The sequence below is a fragment of the Callorhinchus milii genome, unplaced genomic scaffold, assembly GCF_018977255.1.
Source record: "Callorhinchus milii isolate IMCB2004 unplaced genomic scaffold, IMCB_Cmil_1.0 Scaffold8, whole genome shotgun sequence".
Taxonomy (NCBI): domain Eukaryota; kingdom Metazoa; phylum Chordata; class Chondrichthyes; order Chimaeriformes; family Callorhinchidae; genus Callorhinchus; species Callorhinchus milii.
The window spans coordinates 24,541,308-24,568,567 of NW_024704749.1; the positions used below are offsets into that span (position 1 = coordinate 24,541,308).

General features: G+C 41.6%; 2 protein-coding genes across 2 annotated transcripts in view; both read right to left on the reverse strand.

Annotated features, from left to right (window-relative positions):
• LOC103188883 (rab GTPase-activating protein 1) overlaps positions 1-27,260 on the reverse strand; it is a 59,761-nt gene that overhangs the window by 22,463 nt on the left and 10,038 nt on the right. The window contains 7 exon segments of the mRNA XM_042337448.1: positions 16,893-17,043; positions 21,605-21,698; positions 22,294-22,468; positions 22,996-23,165; positions 24,273-24,375; positions 25,675-25,741; positions 27,117-27,221. Coding sequence (XP_042193382.1) covers positions 16,893-17,043; positions 21,605-21,698; positions 22,294-22,468; positions 22,996-23,165; positions 24,273-24,375; positions 25,675-25,741; positions 27,117-27,221 — 865 coding nt within the window.
• Positions 7,432-8,514, reverse strand: LOC103188886 (probable G-protein coupled receptor 21). Its single transcript, XM_042337330.1, has one exon. The coding sequence runs from the start codon at positions 8,512-8,514 to the stop codon at positions 7,432-7,434; it is 1,083 nt and encodes a 360-aa protein (XP_042193264.1).

Here is a 27,260-nt window from a genome sequence, read left to right on the forward strand (position 1 = left end):
TTGTTGGAATTGAATATCCATTAAAATACACAACATTCAGCAAACGTTGGCTGCAAAGCTGAGGATCTCAGCTGAAGAGACAATCAACAAAGTTCATTTAGAAATTTTAAAATATTTCATTCAGATTTACAGGTTGGTCGGAAACAATTTTACTTTTGAATATCTGACAATTGAACTTTCTGTTTAATCAGAGTCAAGTAAAATAAATGTAGAAATTGTATCATGAAGCCAGCGGTCTATTCTGATCAAGTTAAATAGCTTTGGTAATGTGCACTATATATCTGCTGTGTGCATCTGTGCATCAGCTGGTCAGACTCTCGTCTTGGCCAGAACAGCCAACAACATGCAGTTTAATGCACGTTCCAATAAACCCCAAAAATACGTTAAGACAATGAGAATGAGCAGAAGCCTCAAAAATATTCCAAGCTTATTCACACAAGGCACCTAAAATACTGTCATAATATAGCCAGCAGTTTAAAAAAAATCCACAGTCATGAAATAAACCGTGAAAACATTTGTGCAATATACTACTGCAATAGCATGTTTTCACAGAAATACACATTATGCTGTAGCAGGCTCGCCATCTTACATATTCACAACATAAACCCCATTTACTTTGATAGAAAAATTCAAGAAGCCCTTTTTCACTCAATATGCTTAAGTTTTTTTTAGAAAACACTTTAAGACATGAAATATACTCAAAGTCACATGAATCTAGTACAGTTATTTACACAAATATCTTCACAACTCATTGCAGTAATGGACAAAGGAAGGCAAACGACGAGTAAAGTAGCAACTAGCACCAATATAATAATAAATAAAAGTAGATTAAGGAGAACACCAGCTATGGACTGGCTGTCGAGCTCCTGTGAGAAGGCCCATTGTAAACACAGCAGGACGATTGGATTTAGCAATGGTTTGCACAAATCTGATGTATATATCCTGATCGAGACTGAGACAAAAGGCAAACAACTGACTACCTGTACACAAGGACTACTGGTGCCCTCCCTTTTTAAGTGAAGTTGAGATTGGTGTGAAATAAAGAGCATTGACTGGTCCTGAACAATATCCCTTTTTACCAAATTCAAAATGCCATTTGATCACCGTATTAAACCACAGATGCAAATCGTAATTTCTGTATGAACTAAAATGAATCACATGCTGATTGCGAAGCAGGAAGATGCAGCAACACTATGAGGAACACTGGGTGGTTCTGGAATATTGTAACTGAAAACACAAAATATTGTATAACAAACTGGGGTGGACATTGGGACAACAAACAAAAACATACTTTAAGAAAATGAATGTCATGAAGAAGTGAAAAAAAAAGGCCATTTCTTCAGCATCGTCACACAATGTTTTACTGTGAATCTCTTGGTCTCCTACACACAGGGTCAGCTGTGTCCACACAGGCCGACAGAGTGTAGACAAACTTCAATAAGACAAGCTCACTGGCTATAAATATATATACATATATAATATACCATATTGAGTACAATTATGCTGTTGTACTCAGCAGGTTTCCCGCCAGACCCGCCCTACCATCGTTGGCCGGGCTTTACGCCTCTCTGCCCCTACTCTTTCGAACTCCATCCCACAATCCCTTCGCCTTGCTCCCTCTCTTGCCTCCTTCAAGGCACGACTCAAGACTCTCCTTTTTGACCGTGCCTTCAGCTTCCCGCCTACCCCCTCTGCCCTCCCTCATCCCAACTCCCACGCTCGGGTCCTGATCCCTGACTGTTCAGCACCTTGGGACGTCCTCCCGATGTGAAAGGTACTTTACAAATGTAATTTTGTTGTTGTTGTTGCCTGTACCTTTTAATGTAGAACACAAATATGCATCACTTCAGTCATTTCAAATAAGCACAATATTTATACATCTGCTGAGCCCAGAGATTAAAATGAAAAGTATTTTCTACGGCCATGTAGAGAGATAATTCTTCAGAATGTTCCAGTAGATAATCTCAGAACCAAGAGCTATTGAGCGACATTCCTACGAAGCAAGCTGAATGGAGTTCATTATGGCTGGTGTACAAGGCTTAAACCATTCTCTCTCTGCCTCACTTGCTCCCACCTCAAATTCATTTACTACTCCTTTGCAGAAATGATCTCGAGTGCTATTTCCCTTAAAAACAATTGTTCTGTAAAGTACTTGAAGCACTATTGCTTTTCAGATTGCTAATTTTGCAAATCACTCATCAAAACAATACAACGTTCAATGATTTTTGATTGCTTCAGTGACTCAAAACACTGGTCAGATCCTCACCCGGTTTGTCACCACATCACAAATATCTACATTATCATGTGAGATGCTGTTCACTGGGCTTTACGCTACAGAGAATGAGAATAAGCTAAAACTGCAATATTGTAGGCAAGACCAGTGGGTTCATTTTAATAGCCTGTTGTGTAGAAGCGACAGGAAAAAAATCCATCAACTCAAAAGTAATTTTAGTACACATATCTGTACAGTTCTCAGTAACAGAGCATTTTGAAATTAACATTAAAAGTTGATGTCCACTTACTTAATAAAAAGTTTTCTATCATACAGACGGAACAGGCATTTCAAACAGATTTCAACAGCGTTGATCAATGGAGCTGGAATAATTCTCAAAAATAGAGGATCAGGAATCAAAATCTGAGATTATTAAGATATACAGGGATGGGTGGTGGGGGGCAGCTAAAAACTGTACTGAAAATTAGCATATTCTATATACATAAAAAATAATAATCATACTTTCATTTGATATATTGCCTTTCACATTGGGAAGATGTGTCCCAAAGTGCTTCACATATTCTTTTTTACTGTGAAATGGAGTGACTGTACTTGTAGGCAAATGCAGGAGCCCAACTATGCACAGCAGTGTCCCACAAACATCATGAAATGAGTGACCAATTTTATTTGGGGGATTGTTGGCCAGAGCACCCTTCTCTGCACAAATAGTGCCACAAGATTTTTAAGATCCACCTAAACAGGCAGTTGGGAGCTTGGTTTAATGTCTCATCTGAAGGACAGCATCTCCGACAATACAACACCACCCCCCAGCACTACTTTGGATTGTCAGCCTAGACTATAGTGTGTGAGTTCATGTCCCGACGTGGGGCTTGAACTGACCATCTTCTGATTCAGACAAGACTCGTACTGATGGAAGTGTTCACAAGCAGATAAATTAGTTTTTTGGCTCATTTGGTCAGCCTTTTTAAAAAAAAGTATTTATTTGTTAATATATTAATTTGTGCTGTAGCACTTGAGGTTACTTCATTTAATTACATTTTGGGTAAAAGAGGATTATTCCAGCTCCATTTATATGTTGGCAAAGAGGCATTCAAGGGATGAGTTAAGTGTATTGAATTTAATTCTGTTTTGTCTGCACTTCCCACCTCGTTAAATTTTCCAATCTTACCCAAGTTATTAAAGCCCCTGAGACAATTTCCCATAGACAAATGGGGGAAGGGAAAGCTATACTGTCACATATCTCCTTGAGCTTTGACAATTGTGTTCCTGGAAGTCATTCCAGTTAAGGAGACAACTCCAATGAGCTCTCATTAAATTTTGAACATACATCACCCTTCTGCAAGTCACGCTACATCAGTAGATAATGCAAGCATTATGAACATAAATGAACAAGAAACAGCCATTAATTGCAACAAATTCATCTGTTCTTGGTAGATCATGTGGGTATCCATCACTAAAAAGACTTGAGAAGGATCCATGGCATTCATCAACTTGTTTATATAGCACCTTTCACAAAGAAAACATGTCAAAGGTTCATACAAAATAAATTGATTAGAAATGAATTGAATGTTATTCAGGTAAAAGCAGCATCTAATCTGCTGTCAGCAACATCCCTTAATGAAGAGCCAATTAATTTGAAATTCAGGGTATTCAATTTCAACAAAGAAATCTTAAAACGGGGAATAATTTTTCCAGCCCACGACCAGTGTGTGCAGGAGGTAAACCCCCATCACATCCCCAAACCAGCCGTGTCAATTGGTAAATTTCAAAGTAAACTTTCACCATAACATATTGGATGTAATACAACAGGAACTGCTGGAAAAGAACAGATCAGAAAACAGCAAACTGGTAAAAAAAATGTTCACTGACAGGGAGAATGGGTGATGTTCAGAGAATATAAATGAAGAAGTTCAGAATTTATGAAAGAAAGAGAAAGAGATTATATAGACATACACAGAAAATCTGATCAAAATGGCACAAAATTCTAAAACGTATAGTAGCCTAAGAGATTTTTCCCAATTGGTGAAGACATATTTTATTGTAAGTGAAGTCTTAAGCTTGATTGTATTTCATTGTAAGTAATAAGCTTGGGCTACAATAAGTACTGAGTAATAAATATCCCGTGCACTTGGACCATACCCAAATAGCAAAACATTGCCATACAATCTCTTTCTTCCTCTGTACTCACTTGAGGTTACCACAACCAATGTATTCAGGGCATTTCTGAAAGGTATCAATTGCAATCCAGCAACAGATTGAAGCAAATAGGAAAATAGATACAAGTCAGTTCTACTTTAGTCTTCAGAGTAAAATAAAACATTTATTCCAAAAAAGTTTCCTATTCAGCTGAACAAACTGATAGCCAAGCAAGACCAGATTTGATTAATGTGTAAATGTTCAATTAAATCCAACCTCAAATACAATCATCTCAAACACAACCAGGCTTTGCTAAAAAAAAGTTTATAAATAAAAGTATCCAACAGAAAAACATTAAAAATGGTGGATTGAGAAAATTCTACACCAGACAGGACAGCCTTGCATACAATGTTGAGAACAGTTTAATCGCACTGTGATTTCAGCAGTCATTTGTCAAAACCTTGGCATTTAATATTTCTGATTTTAAATATTTCATACATTAATCAGCTGTGTGAAAGTGTACATAAAAAATGCATATTTTGTACAGGGGATAAAAAAATCAATCCATTTCAGTAACCATAGAAGTAGGCAGAGAGAGCGAATGAAGAGAGATTTCAGTGCAGATCAAGTATTCTGTTCAGAAAGCTACTGTCAAGTAGTGAAACTAGCAATTTACACTACACTCTGTGAAACTCAATGATAGAATGGTGAAATTACAGATTTTACCAATGTTCAGCCGTCATAATAAATTAAATGAATCCTGAATAATAGGAAATTAATAATTGTCAATGAACCAGATATGAGACAAACCACACGTTTCACAGAATAAGATACATTCTGTATAAGACCACCTCATTAAAGTCTTACTGTATTCATCGAGATAATAAAAAAATTCTGAATTTCAGCCTGCGGGATATTTTAATTAATTCAACACACACATACTCACAAAATACACACACACACACAATACACACACACATACTCACACACAATACACACACACACATTCACAATACACACACACACACACACAATATATACACACACTCTCACAATATACATACAATATACACACACACTCACAATATTCACACACACAATATACACACACACTCGCACACATACACACGCACAATATACACACTAGATCACACCTCAGGAAACCCAGGGTACAATGCACCATTTCACTGCAAAACAATCATGTTTTCAGTCTGAGTCTGAACACACTCACACACTCAAGCAATCCTAAAGAGACTTCATCCTGAATGTATTGCCTTAAAATCCAAAGATACCACAGTTTTACAATATAATGATTGTGCATGGGCATAGAGACCTGTCAAATAACGTCACCAGTCAAAAATGTGTAATATGCGTGTGCACACATTCATGCACACACACACTCACACTTAGAAAATATAAAAGCTAACTACATTTTGAGATATATTTTCCCCCATAATATTCTTTTCAAAGCTGAATATAAACCTACACACAGTTATAGCCAAAATTCACCCTGAACATAAGGATGATCAGAAAGATTCTGCACATAAAAAGTGACTGATAAGGAAAAGCATGAGAAGCAATAATGGAAGTCCATGGTGTAGGGAGACATCAAAGTAACCTGATTTCTATGGGTCCAGTCTCGACACCTCTGTGTGACTTTTAGAATTGCATTGCTGTACACGAGTCTGAGATCAATAAATGCTACAGCTCCAAACACAACACACTGGGTGATTGTCAGTGAGAACAGAATTTCACTTTCATTCTTAATTAGTGCTGATCGGCCAGGCCAGGCCTCACGGCCATTTTGAGAGAAGTGGCCCCCATTTCACAGACCCCAGGGGGCTGGAGTGAAGCACTATTTGCAGTGTGGCAGTGACTACTTTAAAAGATGAAACCTAAAATATGGCACAGGATCCAAAAACACAATGTTGCTTTTGTAAAAAGACATTTCTGCTGGAGTCAGAGGATAAAATAAGATGCTTGCATTTTGCTCATTGGTCTAAAGAGTACGTACAAGTGGTCAACCAACAGAGAACTCTTTTTGGAGACTTTGATGTATTTTAATTGGAAAATGCAACTTTAAAGCTTCACCAACACTGTATACACTAATTTAATTCAGTCACAATGCATCATGCCATCTCACACTTTTCATTTGGTTAAGCAATAGTTATTTCAACCCAAACTCGAGATTTCAGTACACAAGTAAATACCTATTAAAATATAAAGACACCAAACTCTTCCATTTCAAAACATTTCATTTTATAAAGGATCACCTTTTAAGCCTCAGTTACTATTCTCTGCATTTGGACAAGAAATTACAATCAGTCTCTGTGGGGAAACAAACAGGAATGCAAAGACTACAGCCTGGAGCAATATTCCTCAACATTTCTTGGTTTAGAATACCTAATCCGTTGCTTTGCACATTTCATATAATGTAAATAGAAGGCAGTCAATCGCTCTAAACAAACAGCGAAAGCTTTCGACCTGTCACTCAATCTACTCTCGCAGGCAATTCCAAATAGAAAATAGGTTATCATATATTTCGGTTCTGAATGAGTTTGGCATCAGAATTTTTTTGTGCTAAGAATATCTAACAAAAACCCCTGTTACCTTTGAGGAGACTCAAGAATACAAACTGCCCCTAATACATTGCATGCTAAAATGGGCTCAGTGTAAACAGTCGGTCTCTCTAGGCCTAAGATGCTTATCCATGGTTATTATATGGTTTTGTTGCATTTACAGTTTATAACTAATCCCAATGAACAATAATCCCATTGACAATGTGACTGAGCATCGTTTCTCTAAAGCGTCCCTGTGCACTGTAATAAGCAATTAGATATTTGGCCTGCACACAAGCTTTCAAGTTACATTTTTTTTCAACAAAAACAGTGCCTTGTAAAGTGCCATAACCCGGGTGGAAAAATATTAACCCACAAAAGTCATCCAATAGAGAGGCTCGCTCAGCAGTGGAGATCAGTAACGATGGGCAGACACTTTAGTAACGATTCAAAAATCACATTGTGGCTGAAGAGACGCAATAGGCAAACCACCTCTTGTGCTTTTCAAGCATTGCAGCCATTAGAAGATCTTTTACTTCCAGGGGCTGAAGGAGTTTTGCCCTCCACATGCCAGATGCACACAGCGCAGACTGCACCCGATAGACGCCTCAGCCCTTTGCGGAAGACACTGTTGGAGAGGCTGTAAATGACACAGTTGCAGAAGCTGTTGCTAATGGCAAGCCAGGTCGTCAGAAAAGAGATCACCGCACTGTTGTATGTGCGAGAACTTTCCAGAAGGAAATAAATGATGTACGGAAGCCACAAGATGTAAAATACACTGGTGATCCGAAATAAAACCATAGCGTAATGCTTCTCAGAGTAAGGTGGATTCTCTGTCGATTCCCCTTCTGGCGAACTGAAACGAGCACGTCTATCACTGATTTCTTTAGTGTGTTGTTGGCATATTCTGAAAATGTTGAAATAGGTGAAGCAGACTACAAAGGCAGCCGGGGCGTACAGCAAGACCACAATAAACCCTGCAAAGGAAGCAGTTGTATTCCAGGAATTCGCACACCACTCAAAAATGTCCCCATGATAGCCTGGCTTCCCCCAGCCAAAAAAACAAGGAAGGAACACAAGGCAGGAATAGATCCAGATGATTATAATGCAGGCACGCAACCTCCACGGTGTAACCAGCTGATTGTACGATAACGGTTTGGTAATTGCTATGTATCGATCAACACTGATGCAGGCCAGAGAGGTCATTGAGACACTTTTCAGAACAGAGACAATATATCCAAAAATTGTGCATGTTAAAGATTCCTGGAAACCTGTAAGATAGTTAAGAAGCGACAAAGAAGGAATCAAGCAGCTCACTCCAACAAAGAGATCAGCATATGCCATGGTCTGAATAAAATAACTTGTTGTGTGATGGTTCAGGAGAGGAGCACAGTGAAACACAAAAATAACTATAAGGTTACCTGAAATGATTAAGACAGTGAGAAAAACAATGATGATAACTTCCAGGAGGCAAATGTTAACAGTTTCGTAGTAGCTGAATCCAAAGAGACAGAATGGACGGCTGCTATTGTTTCCTTCCAAGAAATAGTTCAGACTTCTGTTCTGCACGGTCCAAACAGAGGTCATTGTTGACTAGATTTGCTGTTACACAGTCAAAACCTTCTGCTCAACTCATTCACTGTTAGAATGTAGACCACGGCTCTCAGTACTGGCTGCATTGCCTAGAAACCCAGCAAACAGTCACCACCGGGGTCGGTGCTATACCATAATAAAGCTTATTCCCAGCAGTAGCCATTGCTTTCAGCTCCTTAAGCAATGGAGGCTGAAGCCGGAATGAATAGACTTAAGAGACAAAACAGAGGGACATGGCACCTGTCTTTCTTCTGTTGAAGTAAATATATACGCATATTTTCTGCTTCATCAACCTCCAGAGCTATGGTTCAAGTGCTCCTCACATGTGGCTTAGTCGAGTCACTGTGACACCAGACAAAAAGCTTTTGTGGAAACAAAGCTAATTTTCGTCCTCTCAGTAATTCTGCATTTGCGAAAAGGAGATGGATTTAAAAACAAAAGCCTCACAATGTAAAAACAGCCTCCCTGCCTTCTTTCAGTGAGCTGTTTTTTAAACCAACACACAGGCGAAAGTGTCCAGACTGGAGCTTGAGATCACAGGACCGCAATATGATGCTTCTCCACAATCACAGCTCAATTTGCCGCAGATTTGAAACGGCCTCCAGGCATCACTCCTCCTCCCCTCACAATCCTCTGGCAAAGGAATCTATCCATGACTACACCAGAGGGCAAATGCAGCAGTACAGATCCTCTGCTCTCTTGCGCTTCAAGCTGCAATAGCCTCTTGTGGAGCTCTATCCATCACCTCCCGTATATGAAAACGTAATGTATTAGAACCCGAACAATCTATCACTTGGAGCAGCTGTTGCCAGGTACATTCTGACCCGCCTGAGAGACAGGCATACCGCGCAGCAGCACAGTGCATTTCACTGAAATTCCAGCACATGACGAGAGCTAAACAGTGGTGGTGGGGGGGGTGGAAGGGGTTCACCTTAGTAGGTTTGCATTATCAACCATTTTAATTTACACTTGCAAGCTGAACTGTAGCACACCGTACACACACACCTCACACACACCCAACACACACACCACACACACATCAGATACACACACACACCACACCACACACACATACACACACAGCACAAGGAGGTAACTTAAGATGTTGATTGATCATTTGTGAATTGATGTATTGGGCTCCTTGTAAATTATACATCAGAAGCTTGATGATCGGGTGGGTGGGGGGAGGAGGTAAGCGGGGTCTCCTTGGAGCTGAACTGGCTCCAAGTTGACATGTTTGGCAATGGAATGTGGGAATCGAGCCGGCTCTTTGTGCCGGTCTCTAGTCCGGTTCCTGAGCCAGACCGGTCCACAGTATTCCAGGGGACTCACTGCTGATGAGAGCACAGCCCAGCAGGACTTTGGGGTGCCCAAGCCTTGGCTCTTGTCAACCTGCGCCTAAATACTCTCTGGAAATTGATAAGCAGGATGTGTTCCTTCCGAGAAGAGACAGAGTGTGCATTCCATTCTAACAATCTATCTCTGGAATTTCCAAGTGTAGGTGGGATGCATGGAATTGTCAGGTTGGTTTGGATACTGTTAAGCAAGTGTCAGACACACGGCTGACCCAAAAAAAGTGATTTTGTTTGTTTATTTATTTACAGTGGGAGTATATGACCAAAATAGTACTGACTTCAAGACACAAATATAAGCTTCGGGCAGTTTATTTCATGAATGATTTTAAAGAACTTGTAAGAATCCCTCATAGAGGTAGGAAGAGGAGCTGGGTGACTTGCCAACCAGGTAACTCGGGCATTATGCCATCACCATCCTGTGAAGTGTTTAGGAATATAGGAATATAGGAACAGGAGGAGGCCATTCAGCCCCGCGAACCTGTTCCGCCATTCTATAAGATCATGGTTGATCTGTACCTCAATTACCACCACTTGTTCCATATCGCTTGATACCCTGACCTAATAAACATCTATCCACCTCAGTCTTGAAAATTTCAATGGATCCAGCATTGTTTTGGCAACGTGATGATGAGGTCAATATCAAATGCAAAGATTATTAGAACTGTTCTCAATGAGTCTTCCTTTTTTCATTGCTATTTAAATATATTTGACAGATTGAAAAAACAACATCCCTCTCTGGGTCAGAATGTAACCAGTTTAAGTTGATCAAGTAGACAGAACACTGAATGATAGTAGTGCTGCATCGAGTTAATGCTGCTTAAGTTCACTTTAAACATATTCCTACAAAACCATGAATTATGGAGTACTGTATTGACATTCACAAAATAAACTGTTACACACTGTTGTACACACTGTACAATACATATGTGCCAGTTCCTGCAGTAAAACATATCTGTGCAGCTCAAATCACATGATTCAAGTAGAAAGCTGTCTGACAGTATACAGTGGTACTTGATGCTGGTAAAACAATAGAATACCGTAAAACAAGTTTATGTTTATTTATAATAATTTATATAATTTGACATACCACCTTATCACGTCATTCAGACGTCACAAAGCGCTTCACAGATTATACTGTAAAGTGGATTGTGTATTTTGTGGACGAAACGCGGAAGCCATTTGTGCACAGCAGTGTCCCACAAACAGCCGTGGATTGAGTGACCAATTTATTTTTAGTAACATAAAAGATATTAAAGACTTCCAATGTGGTAACAAGTCTTTGAGGTTGAAATGACCTTGATAAACTACCAGTTTTGCTTTCAATGTCTCAACTCGTCCATGAACAATTGTCAGGATACATGACACCCTCAGGTATGGTATCCTACGTTGACTGGGGCTGAAGGTACATAGGATCCAACAAAGGAATCTGAAATCTCAAACTTGTAAATCAAATTGAATTTTGATATTTTGACAATGCAATTAACAAGTTTGACTCAATCCACTTATCCTTTTGATGCTTTGAGTGTATAGACAGATTAAAAAATTGTTTGACAAAATCAACACAGGTATTTATCTCAATATGGTTCTAAAAGGAACCAAATGAGCCCAATCTCCATATCAATCTGCCAACATACCACCATTCCTGAATGACAATAGCTTTGTTGAACTTAATATAAACCTTCTGTCCAGTTGACTAAATAACTATTTCTCCCCAATCCTTTCCCAAAAATATACATTCCAGTAATACACATTATACACTTCCATTTCCCATTGATCTACACTATTAATCTTAACGTTTGAGATGTGCATTACTACTGAATAATTAATATACATTCAACTACTACAAAACTAGTTCAAAAAGAACACATTTCAGTAACAGCTTCAAGGAAACATGGATCCTACAAAACTCTAAACTGGTGAATAAAGCAAGTATCATTTCAATCATAGTGCAATTCATGCAAAATAGACTAAGATTTCCAGCCCTGAGCACACAGCACATTAGTGAGCTTGGAATAACATTACAGCAACAGCTTGTACTAATATTGAAGTAATAAAGCTACAAAAGTGATAAAGTAATGAGTGGTCACCACTGGAAGGATGGTGATGGCCTTAGGATTAAAAAAAATACATTTCTGCTCCGAGACCATTGGATAGTAACCCGAGAGTCATCCCACTCATCTTCTGTTAACCCTGCAAGCCAAACCCTAACGGATAGGGTGGTCCTAGCTGGACAAGCAGCCGGAAAGCTTGCCAGTGATATCAATGGTAAGCTATGTGGTTTTAGCCGATTAGACTCCAACAGTACCCCAACGCACACCAGAGTCACCCCAAGCCTTGGCTCTTGCCTACCTAAGCCTAATACTCTCCGGAATTAGGTAATCAGGGTGTGTCCGTCCAGGGAGTGTGCATTTCATTCCAACAATCTATCTCTGGGATTTCCATGTGAAGGTGGGATGCACTGAATTCTTAGTTTGGTTTGGATACTCTTAAGCACGGTGATGGGTTTCCGCATGTGTCAGACACCCGGCTGACCAAAAGAAAATGATCATTAAATTTGCTGCCCTTCTCAGAACTTTCATTCAGACTCTGCCGCCCGCATACTGACCCGGACCAAACTCTGTATCCCCATCTCACCAGTTCTGACCCAGGCTCCACTGGCTCCCCATCACCGAATGGATCAACTTCAAGATCCTCGTGCTCAAATCCATTCACTCCTCCCTCCCTCTCCGACCTCCTCACTCCTCAATCCACCACCTGGTGCCTCCACTCGACTGGCACCGGCCTCCTGCTCGTCCCTCACACCCTCCACCCCACTATCGGAGGTCACGCTTTCAGCCATTACGCCCTGAAACTCTGGAACATTCTCCCTCAATCCCTCTGCCTTGCCCCATCTCTCCCCTGATTCAAGTCCTGCCTGAAAACCTTCCTCTTCGACCGTGCTTAGAACCCCCTCCCCCCCCCCCCACCGGCTCGGAGTCAGGCTCCGCCACTGTTAAGCGCTCTGAGATGCTACCCTGGGTGGAAGGTGTTATATAAGTGCAAGTTGTTGCTGTACTAAGTCACGGAGGCAACATTAGTACACATTGCTGTTATCCTGTAACTCCAACCTCAGAGGACCAACTCCTTTAAGTGTGGATCAACCATTGCCTTTACAGGCCATCTTATGGCTTCTCTACAGAAGGCTGCAGAAGTTCGGTGGCTTCACAGACCCTTGGGGTCTCAATGAGAAGATTTTAGACGCCGCTTTCTTTAAATTTAAGGAAGAAAACATTTTATTTAAAAATTGCTTTCTATTGTGAAACCCATGCCAATGCTTTCATCATTAAAACTGATGGCTTTTTCACAAGCTGACAGTGCACAACAACAAACCATTCATATCAGCGTTTTCTTCTGAAAGCTTTGAGCTTTTCTTAATGGTAATATATAAGTTCAATTCATCTACATTATCTTACACATACATACTCATAAGAAACACACACACACACACACAGGGCAACCTCCACAACACAAAATCACACATTAATGAAACTAGATGTTTTCCAGATTCAAAGAGGAACGTGACAATACGGCCCAGTGAAATGGCAGAGAAGAGAGACCTTCTTCATTAGATCAATGCCAGAGCCTGTCTGATCAGCAACTGAATGTTACCAACTTAACAAAAAACTGGAGGTCATGCGAAACTGAGGGCAGCAATAATATCAACCTGACTCCATACAATCGACCTACACTTAGGAAGCTCTTACTCCATGAGGCAAATGTAGAAGAAACTATTGTAATAATGTCATCAAGATCAACAATTGAGTTGAGTGACCCTGATTAAACAAACTTCTAAAGGTTTCTTAATAACAAATTGCTCGTTTAAGTATACAGCTTTATATTAACTACTCTTTCGAGAGAATCTGGATCTCTGCTGGTGGATAACAAATATTGTTAGCTTGAACAAGCACATCACAACCTTCCCTGCTATGGCAGAAATTACTTTCTTTTCAAGATCGTCAGAAAACTGTGCACTGGGCCGGACTTAACTCTTCGTATGCCACATGTGTATACCTACGTAAACATAGAAATTACAATTTCTTGTGTATTTTTTAACCAGGGTAAAAAACAAATACAACTTGCACTTACATCAAATTTTGAGATGTGTTTCACAAAATGTGCTTCATTATTATCTAGACAAACGTGGCAGCTAAAGTCCCAAACAATGAGCAGCCAATTCAAGTGAAGCCCAGTTATATAAAACCTCAATCCACCTACAAACACACTTGACAGGGAATTCTATGAAGCACTTTGAGATGTCCAACGTGAAAGGCGCTGTATCAAATACAAAGATGATTATATTTATTGCTTTTGCATTGAGAAAAATGGCACAATGGAAGCCAAAAGAAACAACTGGCAAATAATCAGAATCTGCCAGGAAATTGTTTAAAATTGACGCTATATAAAATGAAATTACAACGCACAAAATGTGAATAATACCATCTCTCCCCCACCCGAAAGGTAATAACAAATAATCCGAAAGGATTATCATTATGGGATCATTCACAGCCAACTGTAAACATGGAGCAAGGGACACAATTACATTCACTTGTTTATTGCAAATCTTTCTGCTGATTGCCACATTGGAGAAGTTCTGTATCTGGCTCCATTGTTCATAATCCACATTCTGGTGCTTAGAGACTATTAAAAATATTCTTTAACGCTAAAATGAAAAACAAATATGCAGCTACAATTAAAACACTGGCTAGTGCCAAATTACATAAAGCAAAGTTATTAAAACCCAACTGTCTTAATAAACAATTCTGCCACAAGTGGAAAGATTATGGGGAGCAATAGTGATCCTTTCCAGTAAATCACACTTTTGCTTAGAAAATAATGCAAAGCTGGGAGGATAATTATATGAAATAAACATCTCCAATGACATCAACAGAACCACATTATAATACACATAAGAATAGATATTTCATCCTCAAACTAAGTAAACAACTGCTGTGAGGCAAATTATGAGGCAGCCTCATTCACAGAATCCCAAATTGGCAAACACTGCAATGCCAACCCAAATGTCAGCTCCACAGAGCAGAACATTTACTCATAAATCAGGGAATAATAGCTTGGCTTGTTATTTATGTTGCCACTTTTTGACACATAAAAATTCTCAAATACAAAAAAAGGACAAGGTATCTAGGCCGCCTGCATCTCACTGATCCCTGGAGAATACCTGATAAATATTTTGCATCATCTAACTCTTGTGAATCTGACACCAAGTTCTGACCCTTTCCGAGTTGCCTTTGAAATCTTAAGAATCATAGGATGTTTATAGCACAAAAGGAGGCCATTCATCTCACGTTTGTGCTGGTGCTAGCCTCCCCATTGAAGCTAGCTGCTCTAACCCAATCCCTTGTAATCTTTAAATGTAATGTACATCTTAAGTTTATTAAGATCCTGAAGCTGCTCCAGTTTAAATTATCCAGGGGCCACAACCCTTGGAGTAAAGCATCAAAAGTTCCTGAGAGAGTTGGTAAAACTCCTTTCACAATGCCTGGTGCAGTGTAAGAGCTAAATGATTCAAAAATCTTCTAACTCTTGACGGATTTAAGATTCAAACATTGATCATGTAGTCAATAAACTCCTCACACCCAGATTTTCTAAAGCATCATCAGGTACAGGCAGAATATCATTTCCTTTCTGAGAGAAATAAGATCACAATAGTATTCCTTGCATTTGATATAGCGCTTTATCATGTTGTTGAGAGGTCTCAAAGCGCTTCACAGGATATATTGTAAAGTGGATTGACTGTGTATTTTGTGGGCAATAATAATAATAAATCAAAGAGTATTTTGAAGGCTGGCATAAAATACAAAATAAAACATATTTTTACAGTACATCTTCACATTGAAATATTTCAAAGCACTTTGCACTTATTACTTTTATAAACAAACAATAACCATTTGGGCAGAGCAAAGCCCCTGAGCCAAGAGGTGAATGGCTATTTGGTCTTGAAGAATATTTGTCATGAAATCTTCCCTTTTCAAATAGTGTTATAGATTTTCATGGATCTCAATTTAACAACTATTGGGTAACCAAGCAACAGCTGAAGTACATCCCTGTTACATTTATGCTAATATGTGGTTAGAAAATTACCTATAACAATGCAGAAGAGGGAAGACCTTTGCAGAGATTGTATAAATGGGTTCAATGTATTACAGTAGTGATATCGCCTGATCTAACTAAATCAATTCTTCTCACCATCACTCCCCCAAAAATTACTTTACCAGTAAAATACCCTCAAAAAACAACCAAACTGCAGAAATTGAATTCTCTTCTGGACTGAAACAGTCTCCATAACTTAAAATTATAATAAATCATAATGTTATGCAGTTTCAATGACAAAGATGTTTCTTTGAAGGAGCCATTGTTGAAATGCCTTTTCTACCTCGGAAGACAATCAGTTTCATAATCAACATTAGAGCATTTCAATTTCAATAAATGTATTAATCAAAGATGTTAAACCTATTTTTGGACTTCCAATTTATACTTGCATGAATACATTTATCTTTTCAATAGCCACTGAGTACTGGATATATCCAGACATTCCCAAAATAAACTATCTGCAATACACAATGAGAAGCTAGGAAGTGAATTCTCTTTGTTTAACTGCAGATGCCAGACTGTAAATGTTTAAGCACAGTGTGACACATTTCCCTTCACATCAGCACCTTCATTTCCACCGGTCATAACAGATATATTTATACACTTGTAATTTAATAGGCATTTTAAATACACTAGTAAGCAAATGAACTCACAGTATAAAGCTGAAATTTAACCATGCTTCCAAAAGTCTAAATTTTTGATAGACAATTTACGGAAATATAAATATTCCACAAATAAACAATTTTTACTTCTAAATAAAGCGCCAACTTTAATATTTCTACACCCACAAGACTGCCACAGCCAAAAATATGCATTTCCATTCTACAGACTGTTAGGGAATAGGATTTGCCTAAACACAGAGTTACTTACTTTTGTGATCAGCGTCCTGTAGTCTTCCACCATCTGGTCATTATTGTGACATCCAGCCAGCAGCTGCCAAACTTCCCCGCGTAAGGCTTCAGGGACACCACTGCGGACCAGGGCAGACAGCTGCTTCGGTCTCACACTCAGGTTTAGATGCCTGCACACAATTTCATATCAAAAGACAGGAAACTGCAATTAAGATTTTTTTATGTTAAACAATAAAATTTAAATATTTTCCCAAATTCCCAAAATAATGTAAATCATTCCAAGATGGTGTAATATGTTAAAGAGCTGCCACAGCCACACAGCATAGCCCACAGCCACAAAGCATAGCCCACAGCCACAAAGCGTAGCCCACAGCCACAAAGCGTAGCCCACAGCCACAAAGCGTAGCCCACAGCCACACAGTGTAGCCCACAGCCTCCCAGTGTAGCCCACAGCCTCCCAGTGTAGCCCACAGCCTCCCAGTGTAGCCCACTGCCACACAGTGTAGCCCACTGCCACACAGTATAGCCCACAGCCACACAGTGTAGCCCACAGCCACACAGTGTAGCCCACAGCCACACAGTGTAGCCCACAGCCACTCAGTGTAGCCCACAGCCACTCAGTGTAGCCCACAGCCACTCAGTGTAGCCCACAGCCACTCATTGTAGCCCACAGCCACTCAGTGTAGCCCACAGCCTCCCAGTGTAGCCCACAGCCACACAGTGTAGCCCACAGCCACACAGTGTAGCCCACAGCCACACAGTGTAGCCCACAGCCACTCAGTGTAGCCCACAGCCACTCAGTGTAGCCCACAGCCACTCAGTGTAGCCCACAGCCACTCAGTGTAGCCCACAGCCACTCATTGTAGCCCACAGCCACTCAGTGTAGTCCACAGCCACACAGAGTAGTCCACAGCCACTCAGTGTAGCCCACAGCCACTCAGTGTAGCCCACAGCCACTCAGTGTAGCCCACAGCCACACAGTGTAGCCCACAGCCACACAGTGTAGCCCACAGCCACTCAGCGTAGCCCACAGCCACTCAGCGTAGTCCACAGCCACTCAGCGTAGCCCACTGCCACACAGTGTAGCCCACAGCCACACAGTGTTGCCCACAGCCACTCAGTGTAGCCCACAGCCACTCAGTGTAGCCCACAGCCACTCAGTGTAGCCCACAGCCACTCAGTGTAGTCCACAGCCACACAGTGTAGCCCACAGCCACTCAGTGTAGTCCACAGCCACACAGTGTGGCCCACAGCCACACAGTGTAGCCCACAGCCACTCAGTGTAGCCCACAGCCACTCAGTGTAGCCCACAGCCACTCAATGTAGCCCACAGCCACTCAGTGTAGTCCACAGACACACAGAGTAGTCCACAGCCACTCAGTGTAGCCCACAGCCACTCAATGTAGCCCACAGCCACACAGTGTAGCCCACAGCCACTCAGTGTAGCCCACAGCCACTCAGTGTAGCCCACAGCCACTCAGTGTAGCCCACAGCCACTCAATATAGCCCACAGCCACTCAGTGTAGTCCACAGACACACAGAGTAGTCCACAGCCACTCAGTGTAGCCCACAGCCACTCAGTGTAGCCCACAGCCACACAGTGTAGCCCACAGCCACACAGTGTAGCCCACAGCCACTCAGCGTAGCCCACAGCCACTCAGCGTAGTCCACAGCCACTCAGCGTAGCCCACAGCCACACAGTGTAGCCCACAGCCACACAGTGTAGCCCACAGCCACTCAGTGTAGCCCACAGCCACTCAGTGTAGCCCACAGCCACACAGTGTAGCCCACAGCCACACAGTGTAGCCCACAGCCACACAGTGTAGCCCACAGCCACACAGTGTAGCCCACAGCCACACAGTGTAGCCCACAGCCACACAGCCACACAGAACTGTGATTCGATTCTGGACCCCAAAGAACTCGAGAATACACAGAACGTATAAACTTCAAATCACGCAGCTCCATAAATTCTAACTTGTGTAACCAGATGGAAAACTTGCCTAGAACATTAAAAGAATCCTGGAAAGAAAAAAATATATAACTAATGTTAACTATAGCCTTATTTATACGGTTGGAACCAATAGAGTAATTTGGACCAGGAATAAAGATTGTATTTCCCACCTTTACCAGTGACAATCAGTGAGGGTTTTTCAATGCTAATAATGTATATTATAAAAGTATTTGAAAACTCCATTGTAAGGTATAATTTTCAACCCAACACTGAACTTGCATTTAACTTGCAATCCTGGCATAAACCTACTCCTCAAGTCAAGTCTCATCAGATGAGCTCTACTGCTTTGCAACTGAACTTCTCAAATAGGATTATTTCTCTGTTCTTAGCATCACATCAAACAAGTGCAGTGGATTGACTCATTACAAAGCAACACAATGACGAGGGTTAAGGGGCAACTGGCAGCAAATTTTGAGCAGTTACCAGCATCAAGAGTCACTCCTAAGTACTCTTCTGTTACAGTCAGAATATTTAGAATATACTGTATAATTAGAATTCTTATATCATGAGAAAGAAATCACAAGATCTCAAATCCCAATTCACAAATACAAATTGTAGCCAGAGACAAACTACCATGATTGCAACTGAAGTATTTCACTTTCAATTGAGATGAGAAAACATCATGCTTTGTTTATCAAGCAATAAAGCTTTAACTAGTCCATGGTTATTTCCTGAAAACAAAGAGTGTGAAGTTTGGGTACATGATCTTGGATTATACTGATTGGGTTATATATGGATAATAAGTACAGTCCCAAAGGATTATTCCACAAATTTACAAGATTATGGATTCTAATGTCAGGACATAGGAATGATATTTTTACTGAAAACACTAAAGGTTATGCTGCGATTACAATAACCCATTATGAAGCCATTCTACATGTATGGAGCCACACAGTGGCTATGAACCTTACAGACTAATTGCTTCATTCACAGGAACATATCAGTCTCCACACTAATACCTCGACTATATATTTTGAACAGTTCTATCTAGTTGAATTACAGGAAAGTGGACTGATCTTTTGAGTGACTCACAGTTAAACACCAGAACCTTGAGCTAAAAGCCTCGATTTTGATCAAAACATTACAAAGCGAGAGATGGGCATTTGGAACTGATCTCCAACGTCCAGCGTCACTAACCGGCCAGTTTCTCTCCAGTGTGAAGTGTTTTCATTGTAAATAAAATGTCATTATTTGCAAGTTAAAACCTACAATTGCTATAATTATATTAATAAATGTGCACAGCCAAAATACTGGCTCCCAAGTGACTGCTCTTGGCTCATGCAGCAGCAATAATTTACATTCTAAAGATCAAAGTCACCCTGACACAGCCATTAGGGAGGTTTGTGCCTGGCATGACAGGATAAGGTCAGTTTGCATTTACTTTAATGATATGCACATTTTCAGATCAGACGAAAAATTTCCCAGGAAACCATAATTAGTTCAGGAGGGATTACACCAAAGATCTTCAAAGTAAATCGAGAGTTGAACATTAGTTTTTTTGTCACTGCTGTACACAAAATGTTGTGGTGTCTTTGCCTAAAAATAATGCAGTATTCTGTAATCTAGGACCTCAAAAATTAAATGAACTTATTCCTCAAATGCGCAAACTGGTGACAAACACTACATCACACATGGTTGCAAATAGATATGGACACAAATTATAAAAACATAACTGCCAAACACAACGTAAATCATATCAAGCCGATCACTGCACCCTCCACACTGTGCTAAAGTGAAGCGTGGCTCTTCCGCCTCCCCAACACAAGCAAAAAGCAAGTACGCTAAACAATTCATCACAAAGACAGTGAGCGCCCTTTCACTGCGGCATTAACACAAGCTGTTCTGCAGTGCTGACTGCCACTCCCATTGCTGCAGAAGCCTCCCCCATTGCTACCGCAGGGCAGCATCTCCAGCAGTCAGATCCACTTAAAAACAAACTAGATATCGAAAAGCTTAGAGCAGCATACATTTTACAAGTCACAGACAGGGAGCGTTTACAGAGGGCCAGCACTTTCCCCCACTGCCCAATGGAACCGTCCTTTAGAGGAAAGTAAAGTCAGTGCGGGGTGACCAGTCAGCACTCTACGGGCAAATAGGTACAGCCTGAGTTGTGGACAAAGATGATCTATTATATTAATCCTTGTATCTGATATGGAACCTACAATGCCAAACCATCTCCAAACATGTGTAATTGCTAGCAAATGTAGTGACTATTTGTAGGCAAATGCCACAGCCAATTTGCTCACAGAAAGCTTCCATGAACAGCCATGAAGTGAATAAACAATTTATTGCTGACTGAGACACCAGCAGAAACTCTCTGCTCTTATTGAATAATGTATGACAGGTGTCTAATCCTCTTTAAGGATTTATCATTTAAGTGCAGCAAGTGAATGCCCGCTAAGTTCTTTTGAACAAGGAACTGCTTCACGTGAAAGGTGATGGAATTAAAAGAAGCATTTCTTTGGGAATGCCAACTTACATTTATGTAACATCTTTTACTTAAAAGAGTCTCAAAGTGGTTGACAAATATAGTGGTGTTTGGCAAACACGGAAATGACCAGGACACAAGTCAATTGCATTTCTTGCCTTGCACACAATGAAAATAATTGGTGGAAATGTTGGCTTGTTGGGGAATGGTGTATTTGTACAAGGTGAAATCAATCAATAAAATGCTGTCTCCAGAGTAAAAAGCCCTCATGGTTGGGGTAATTCCCACTTACCACTTTGACAACAGATCTCCCCAGGTCTCCAAAATCTTTTCCCCACATTCTTTAGACACGTCACCAGAACCGCTCAGGAGAGGCTCATCATTATCTGTGCAGAGAAACGCTCAACTTCATTCATCTGCCCAAGGTTGAGAGCAACACACTGAGAAACAGGCAAAACTCATTCTACTTCTAGCAATATTCTACTATGATTATTATTAATAGACGATAACACTAAATATCACAACACTCCTGGCTGGGGGGGAGAGCTTTCCAGCTGGGGGCAGCCCCCTGGGTGGGTGGGGGGGGGGGGCTGGCTGGTGTTGGGGCTGGGCTGAGGGGTGGGGCTGGCTGTGGGCGCTGGCTGGCGGGGGCTGGGCTGAGTGGGGGGGCTGGCTGGGGGAGGGCTGGGCTGAGGGGGGGCTGGGGGGGAGCTGGGCTGAGTGGGGGTGGGGAGAGATGGCTGGTGCGTGCCTGGGCTTGGGGGGTTGGGGGGCGCAACGGGGAGGTGTAGTTGGTGTGGGGGGGGGGGGCTGATTAAATCTGTTCTCTCTGTCCACCAAACGGGATTGTTGGTGTTCCAACAAGAAGTAAATCAAGGAGCTAAATTTTAAAAGCCAGAAAAGCATTCACTGCGAATCTAAGCCAACCATTATAACTAATGAAGAAAAGGAACGTTAGGAATTATTGACCAGTAAACTCACCTTCCTCTTCATCATCCTCGGGGGGTGAGGGGATGATTGAACCCTGAGATCCGTAATGAAGTGGCCGCATGGAGGGGGTGACTGTGGTTTTTCTCGTCTCCCGCTCTGTCTCACTTTCTAAACTCACAACCTCATACAGCGTGTCACTGTTGCTCTTTCGTTCTTTCCGTTCTATCTGTAAGAAATAATTTCAAGATTAAAACATCCAATATCTAACCTCTTCCACTTGAGGGTGATATGAAATGGATTCCATGCTGTAGCTCAGTGGTTATAGCACTCGCCTCGCAAGTGAGAGACCTGGGTTCGATTCCCGGCAGGGCAAAACCTTGGCCAAGTTTCCTTACTCCACACGCCTGATGATAATCCCTCAAGGAATTTTTTTAAAAAAATAATAATCATTTCAATCCACAACTGTTTGTGGAACACTGCTGTGCGCAATTAGCTGCGACATTTCACCCACAAAAATAAACAGTCAATTCACTGTACAGTACATTCTGTGAAGCGCTTTGAGACGTCTCTAAGAACGCAAATGCAAGGATTATTATTATTCGAGAAAAAACACACACAATTTTCTCAGTTCTGTAAAGTGTTGAGACAACTTTGAGAGAAAAGAAATCTTGATTCTCAGCTTCAAAATCCCACAAGAGATGGGGGGGTAACACACTGAGCTTGCTGGCATCATCTGACCTGCCGATGTTTTACCTGTTTTAGCTTCAAGTAGAACGTCTCGGTATAGCTTCGTTTACTGAATGGCCAAAACATCCTCTCGCTGGGCGAGAAAACACGGACTTTCGTCTCCAGGAGAAAGCGCACTGGCTCTTGGACTTCGGTAACAACCAAATCAACAGCAGTTGTCATATAAAGCAACTTGTCTGTGGTACAAGCAGGGAGAAGGCAAAGTATTATAGTTCACACAGAGACTGTCCTGCAGAGCAGAGTGAAATGCTTTAACCTCCAGATATAAGCAGCCTGTGCTTTGGACTGTCCTCCCACTCAAGCTCTGGGACGCAGCCCTGTGTGAGGGGCTGCCCTGTTTGTGTGGGGGGGGGGGGCAGGGCCCTGTGTGTGTGGGGGGGGCGGGCTGTGTGTGTGAGGTGGGGGCCCTGTGTGTGTGGGGGTGGGGGCTGTGTGTGTTGGGGGGGGGTGGGCTGTGTGTGTGAGGTGGGGGGCCCTGTGTGTGGGGGTGGGGGCTGTGTGTGTTGGGGGGGGGCCCTGTGTGTGGGGGTGGGGGCCCTGTGCGTGTGGGGTTGGGGTGGGGGCTGTGTGTTGGGGGGGGGGGCTGTGTGTGAGGGGGGGGCCCTGTGTATGAGGTGGGGGGCCCTGTATGTTTGAGGGGGGGGTGGTCCCTGTGTATGTGAGGGAGGGGGGGCGGGGGGGCTGTGTGTGAAGGGTATAGGTTGTTGTTTTATGTGAATCAGAATTCCAATACATTGCTATCCTCATCATGTCAAACCATGGTCTCCCCACCACCTGACAGATCAAGTTTAAGATCTCTCTCAGGATCAAATCCCACCAAGGCCTTGTCCCACCCAATTCCGACCACCCTTTGAATTGCTACGTTCCTCCCTGATATTTGCCGTTACCGAACCATTGAACCTTCCGACAAAACACCTGATAATTGTGAAAACTTTTCAAATAAAATTCATCTTGATTGCCGACCTACTGAAAAGCGCAGTAATTTCCTGACAATGATTATTATACAATCAGAATTGCACAAAGAACACCAAAATGAACAAAGAAAAACTCCAATTTACATCTTCACTTTGGCCTTTGAGGTTGAAGAGCATGTTATGAGCAGTTTGAGGCACAGCATTAACAGTGAACCTCAACTTATTGCTGGAGGTGAGATATGAGGACAGCTCTAAGTTTTCCTTCTTGTCATACAACTCCAACACAATGTACAGATCAGCCCTGCCTTGGAAGCAGATTATTTAATCATAAGAATTCCTATTGCAACTTCAAAATACAACTTTTCTTACCTTTAGGCGTTTCTTCATTCACAGCTTGAAAGTGTGGTGTATTGGGATTCCAGCTCCCAGCGATTACATAGGATTTGCCATCTGAGCTCTTACCCATCGACTCCTACAATAAAGAAATAGATCCATTCAACTGACGAGAAATGGTGGGCAAATTATCCACAAGCTTTCTGACTCTAGGGATGGGTAGTCACCAATTACTGCCCCATCTCCAACCTCCCTTTCCTTTCCAAAGTCTTTGAAAGAGTTGTTGCTTCCCAGCTTCGCTCCTTCCTCTCCTACCACTCCCTTTATGAACCCCTACAATCGGCTTTCCGTGGTGCCCACAGAATGTCAAGAACCTCCTATTCGACCGTGCCTTCGGCCACCTTCCTACCCCCACCCTCCCCGATCCCATCCCTCCACCCCCCCTCCCACTCGGGTCCTCATCCCTGACTGTTCAGATCCTTGGGACGTTCTCCCGACGTGAAAATGCTCTTTACAAATGTAATTTTGTATTGTATTGACAAGTGTGCTAACCCAGACACTTAAAAGCCAATTTAAAATGCCTCAACACTGCCCTGGCTAAGACAGCTAACTAAACAGAGTAGGGAGGAAACCTGGAACCCTTGCTTGTTCAGCTCAGTGCAATAATCCAAACACCAACAACAACAACAAAATTACATTTGTATAGCGCCTTTCACGTCGGGAGGACATCCCAACGCGCTGGACAGTCAGTGTTTCAAACACTACAAATCATTCAAGTAGTGTTTTAAAATTACTGAAGGTGCCAAATTAGCATTCCCAGACAGGCAGGATCATCAATCACAGAGTAAAATAGCAGGTCATAACATTTGCTCCTCATTACACATAAACCTGCAATATATAAAAACAATCCCAACAGTGGATGTACTCTTTCTATTAAACCTCCTGTCTGCAGTCAGGCTGGCTGGGGGGATAAAGACACCACCTGTTGCAGCACAAAACCACACAGATCAGAAGGTTAGAGATTCCATTTCAATGGAGAAAAAGGGAGCACAACAAAACCAGGCAGAGTTCCCACTCCTGATGGGGACCCACTGCCTAGAGGCCTCCTCTCTCTCTCTTCCCTTCACCCACCGGTCAAACATTGGTCCTCTCTCTCTCCCACTCCACCCACCATCAGACTGTTGGCCACGCTCACAATGGCTACTGGGGTAAGGTACCTAGAGCAACTTGTATTTTTCATGAGGATGGAGGGGGAAAAACCCACCGTTAAAGAATAGTCCCATTACTGTGCTTTCGTCTAGTTTGACAACAATTTCAAAAATGAGTTGGACAGCAGATTACTGTCAATAAAATATCTGTCAAAAGAATAACTTTGATTTACATTGATGTTCATGCAGAGTGAAAGGCTGGAAGGTTTTAGTTTTAAAAGCCACATTACCAGATCTAAAAGGTGCATGTCACTGTTGCGAACACCTTTGCCAGGACTGAGAAGGAGTCCGAAGCACCTAGTGAAAAGGCAGATTATTGATCAAAACAAGCCCACAATGAAGCACATTTTACACAGCTAATACTTATAGAGGGCATGTGATACTCTCCACACCCAGTGCACATTTCAAATAAAATAATTGAGAACTTACCACAGGATATGTATTACAGCCATATCTAAAACCATTAAATTAGTCAAAATAAACAGCACCACTGACAAACTTATTTTACGATGTGTTGTGCTATATTACACGACATTTTAACTGGCAAATTTGGCTGGAAAAGGTACATTTTCAGAAATGAATACAAATAATTGGTGAATCAACAAAGGACATAACATTGAAGCAGAATTATTACAACATTTTCAGCCAATTACCTTCTGAATAAAAATCACCATACAAAATGGGTTTACAGCCAACTGAAAACTATTTCAATCAAGAAAATAGCTATAATTATATAAATCACAAAACCCATGCATAAGGGAATGAGACATCAATATAGAGTAAATCCCGGGCTTACTGGAGTCCGGGTATCCGGAATTCAGACTTCACCGGACTGGGCCTGAAACGGAAACATTAACTCTTGCCTAACTGCCCTTCAGGGGTCAGAGAGATCCACTTTGACGCGGTTTCAATCAATTACAATGTGGTCCTGCCATTTATCAACACTGAGAAAACCAGCAAAAAAATAGCCGGTCACTGCGGATACCGGCTTCGTAAATTCCAACTCACAAAACCGGATTTCCCACCCGTTAGTCCAGCCAGCCGGGGTTTAGTGTAAATATTTCAGAAAAATATATTCCCGTATGTTTGTTTTCCTTTAACCAAAATAAGCATTTAAAGCTGAAATTTCTCTTGGGTCAGAATGATGGGAAAAAATCATCAGCACCATCACTCTCAGCACCACTGAGTAAAGTGAGCGTTAGGCAGCTCAGCTCCCCCCATCCTCCCCTCCGCCCCTCCGCTCCCACCCTTCTGCTCCCCCCCACTCCCCCCAGGAAAGGAAAGAATGAAAGGAGACCAGTCCAATCATGTAGCACCAAATCCAAAAGTACAAAGTGATCTTCGACACAAGACTGAATTAAAATTACTCAAATTATTAAGTTGCAAGGAACCTTCTCGGTTGGGGTAGTGGGAGATTAGAGAAGCAGACAAGTTCAAATTTGCTCTTCTGGGTTTCGGGAGTACAGATATTTTTGCCCACAGTATCATGAAACCTATTTTCAGCATCACAAAAATGTACACAAAACACCTCATAGTGTTACTGTGAAATGTAAAGCAAAGGGCAAGTCAACATATGCAAAATGGTCCCTTCTAGTTAATTAGAAGATCTGAGCAATAACTCAAGTGTTCTTGAACATTATTTACGTTGGAAAAGCCGAGTGCAATCTGGTACCTTTCAATAATAAGTTCCTTGTTGGAAGTTTGCTGCACGTAGATCACAATCTTCTTGTCAACTCCTTGACGGAGCTTGAAGCATTGCTTATCTTTATCTTGGGGACTGCACTGTAAAGAAAAACCAAAACACATTAGCTTATTT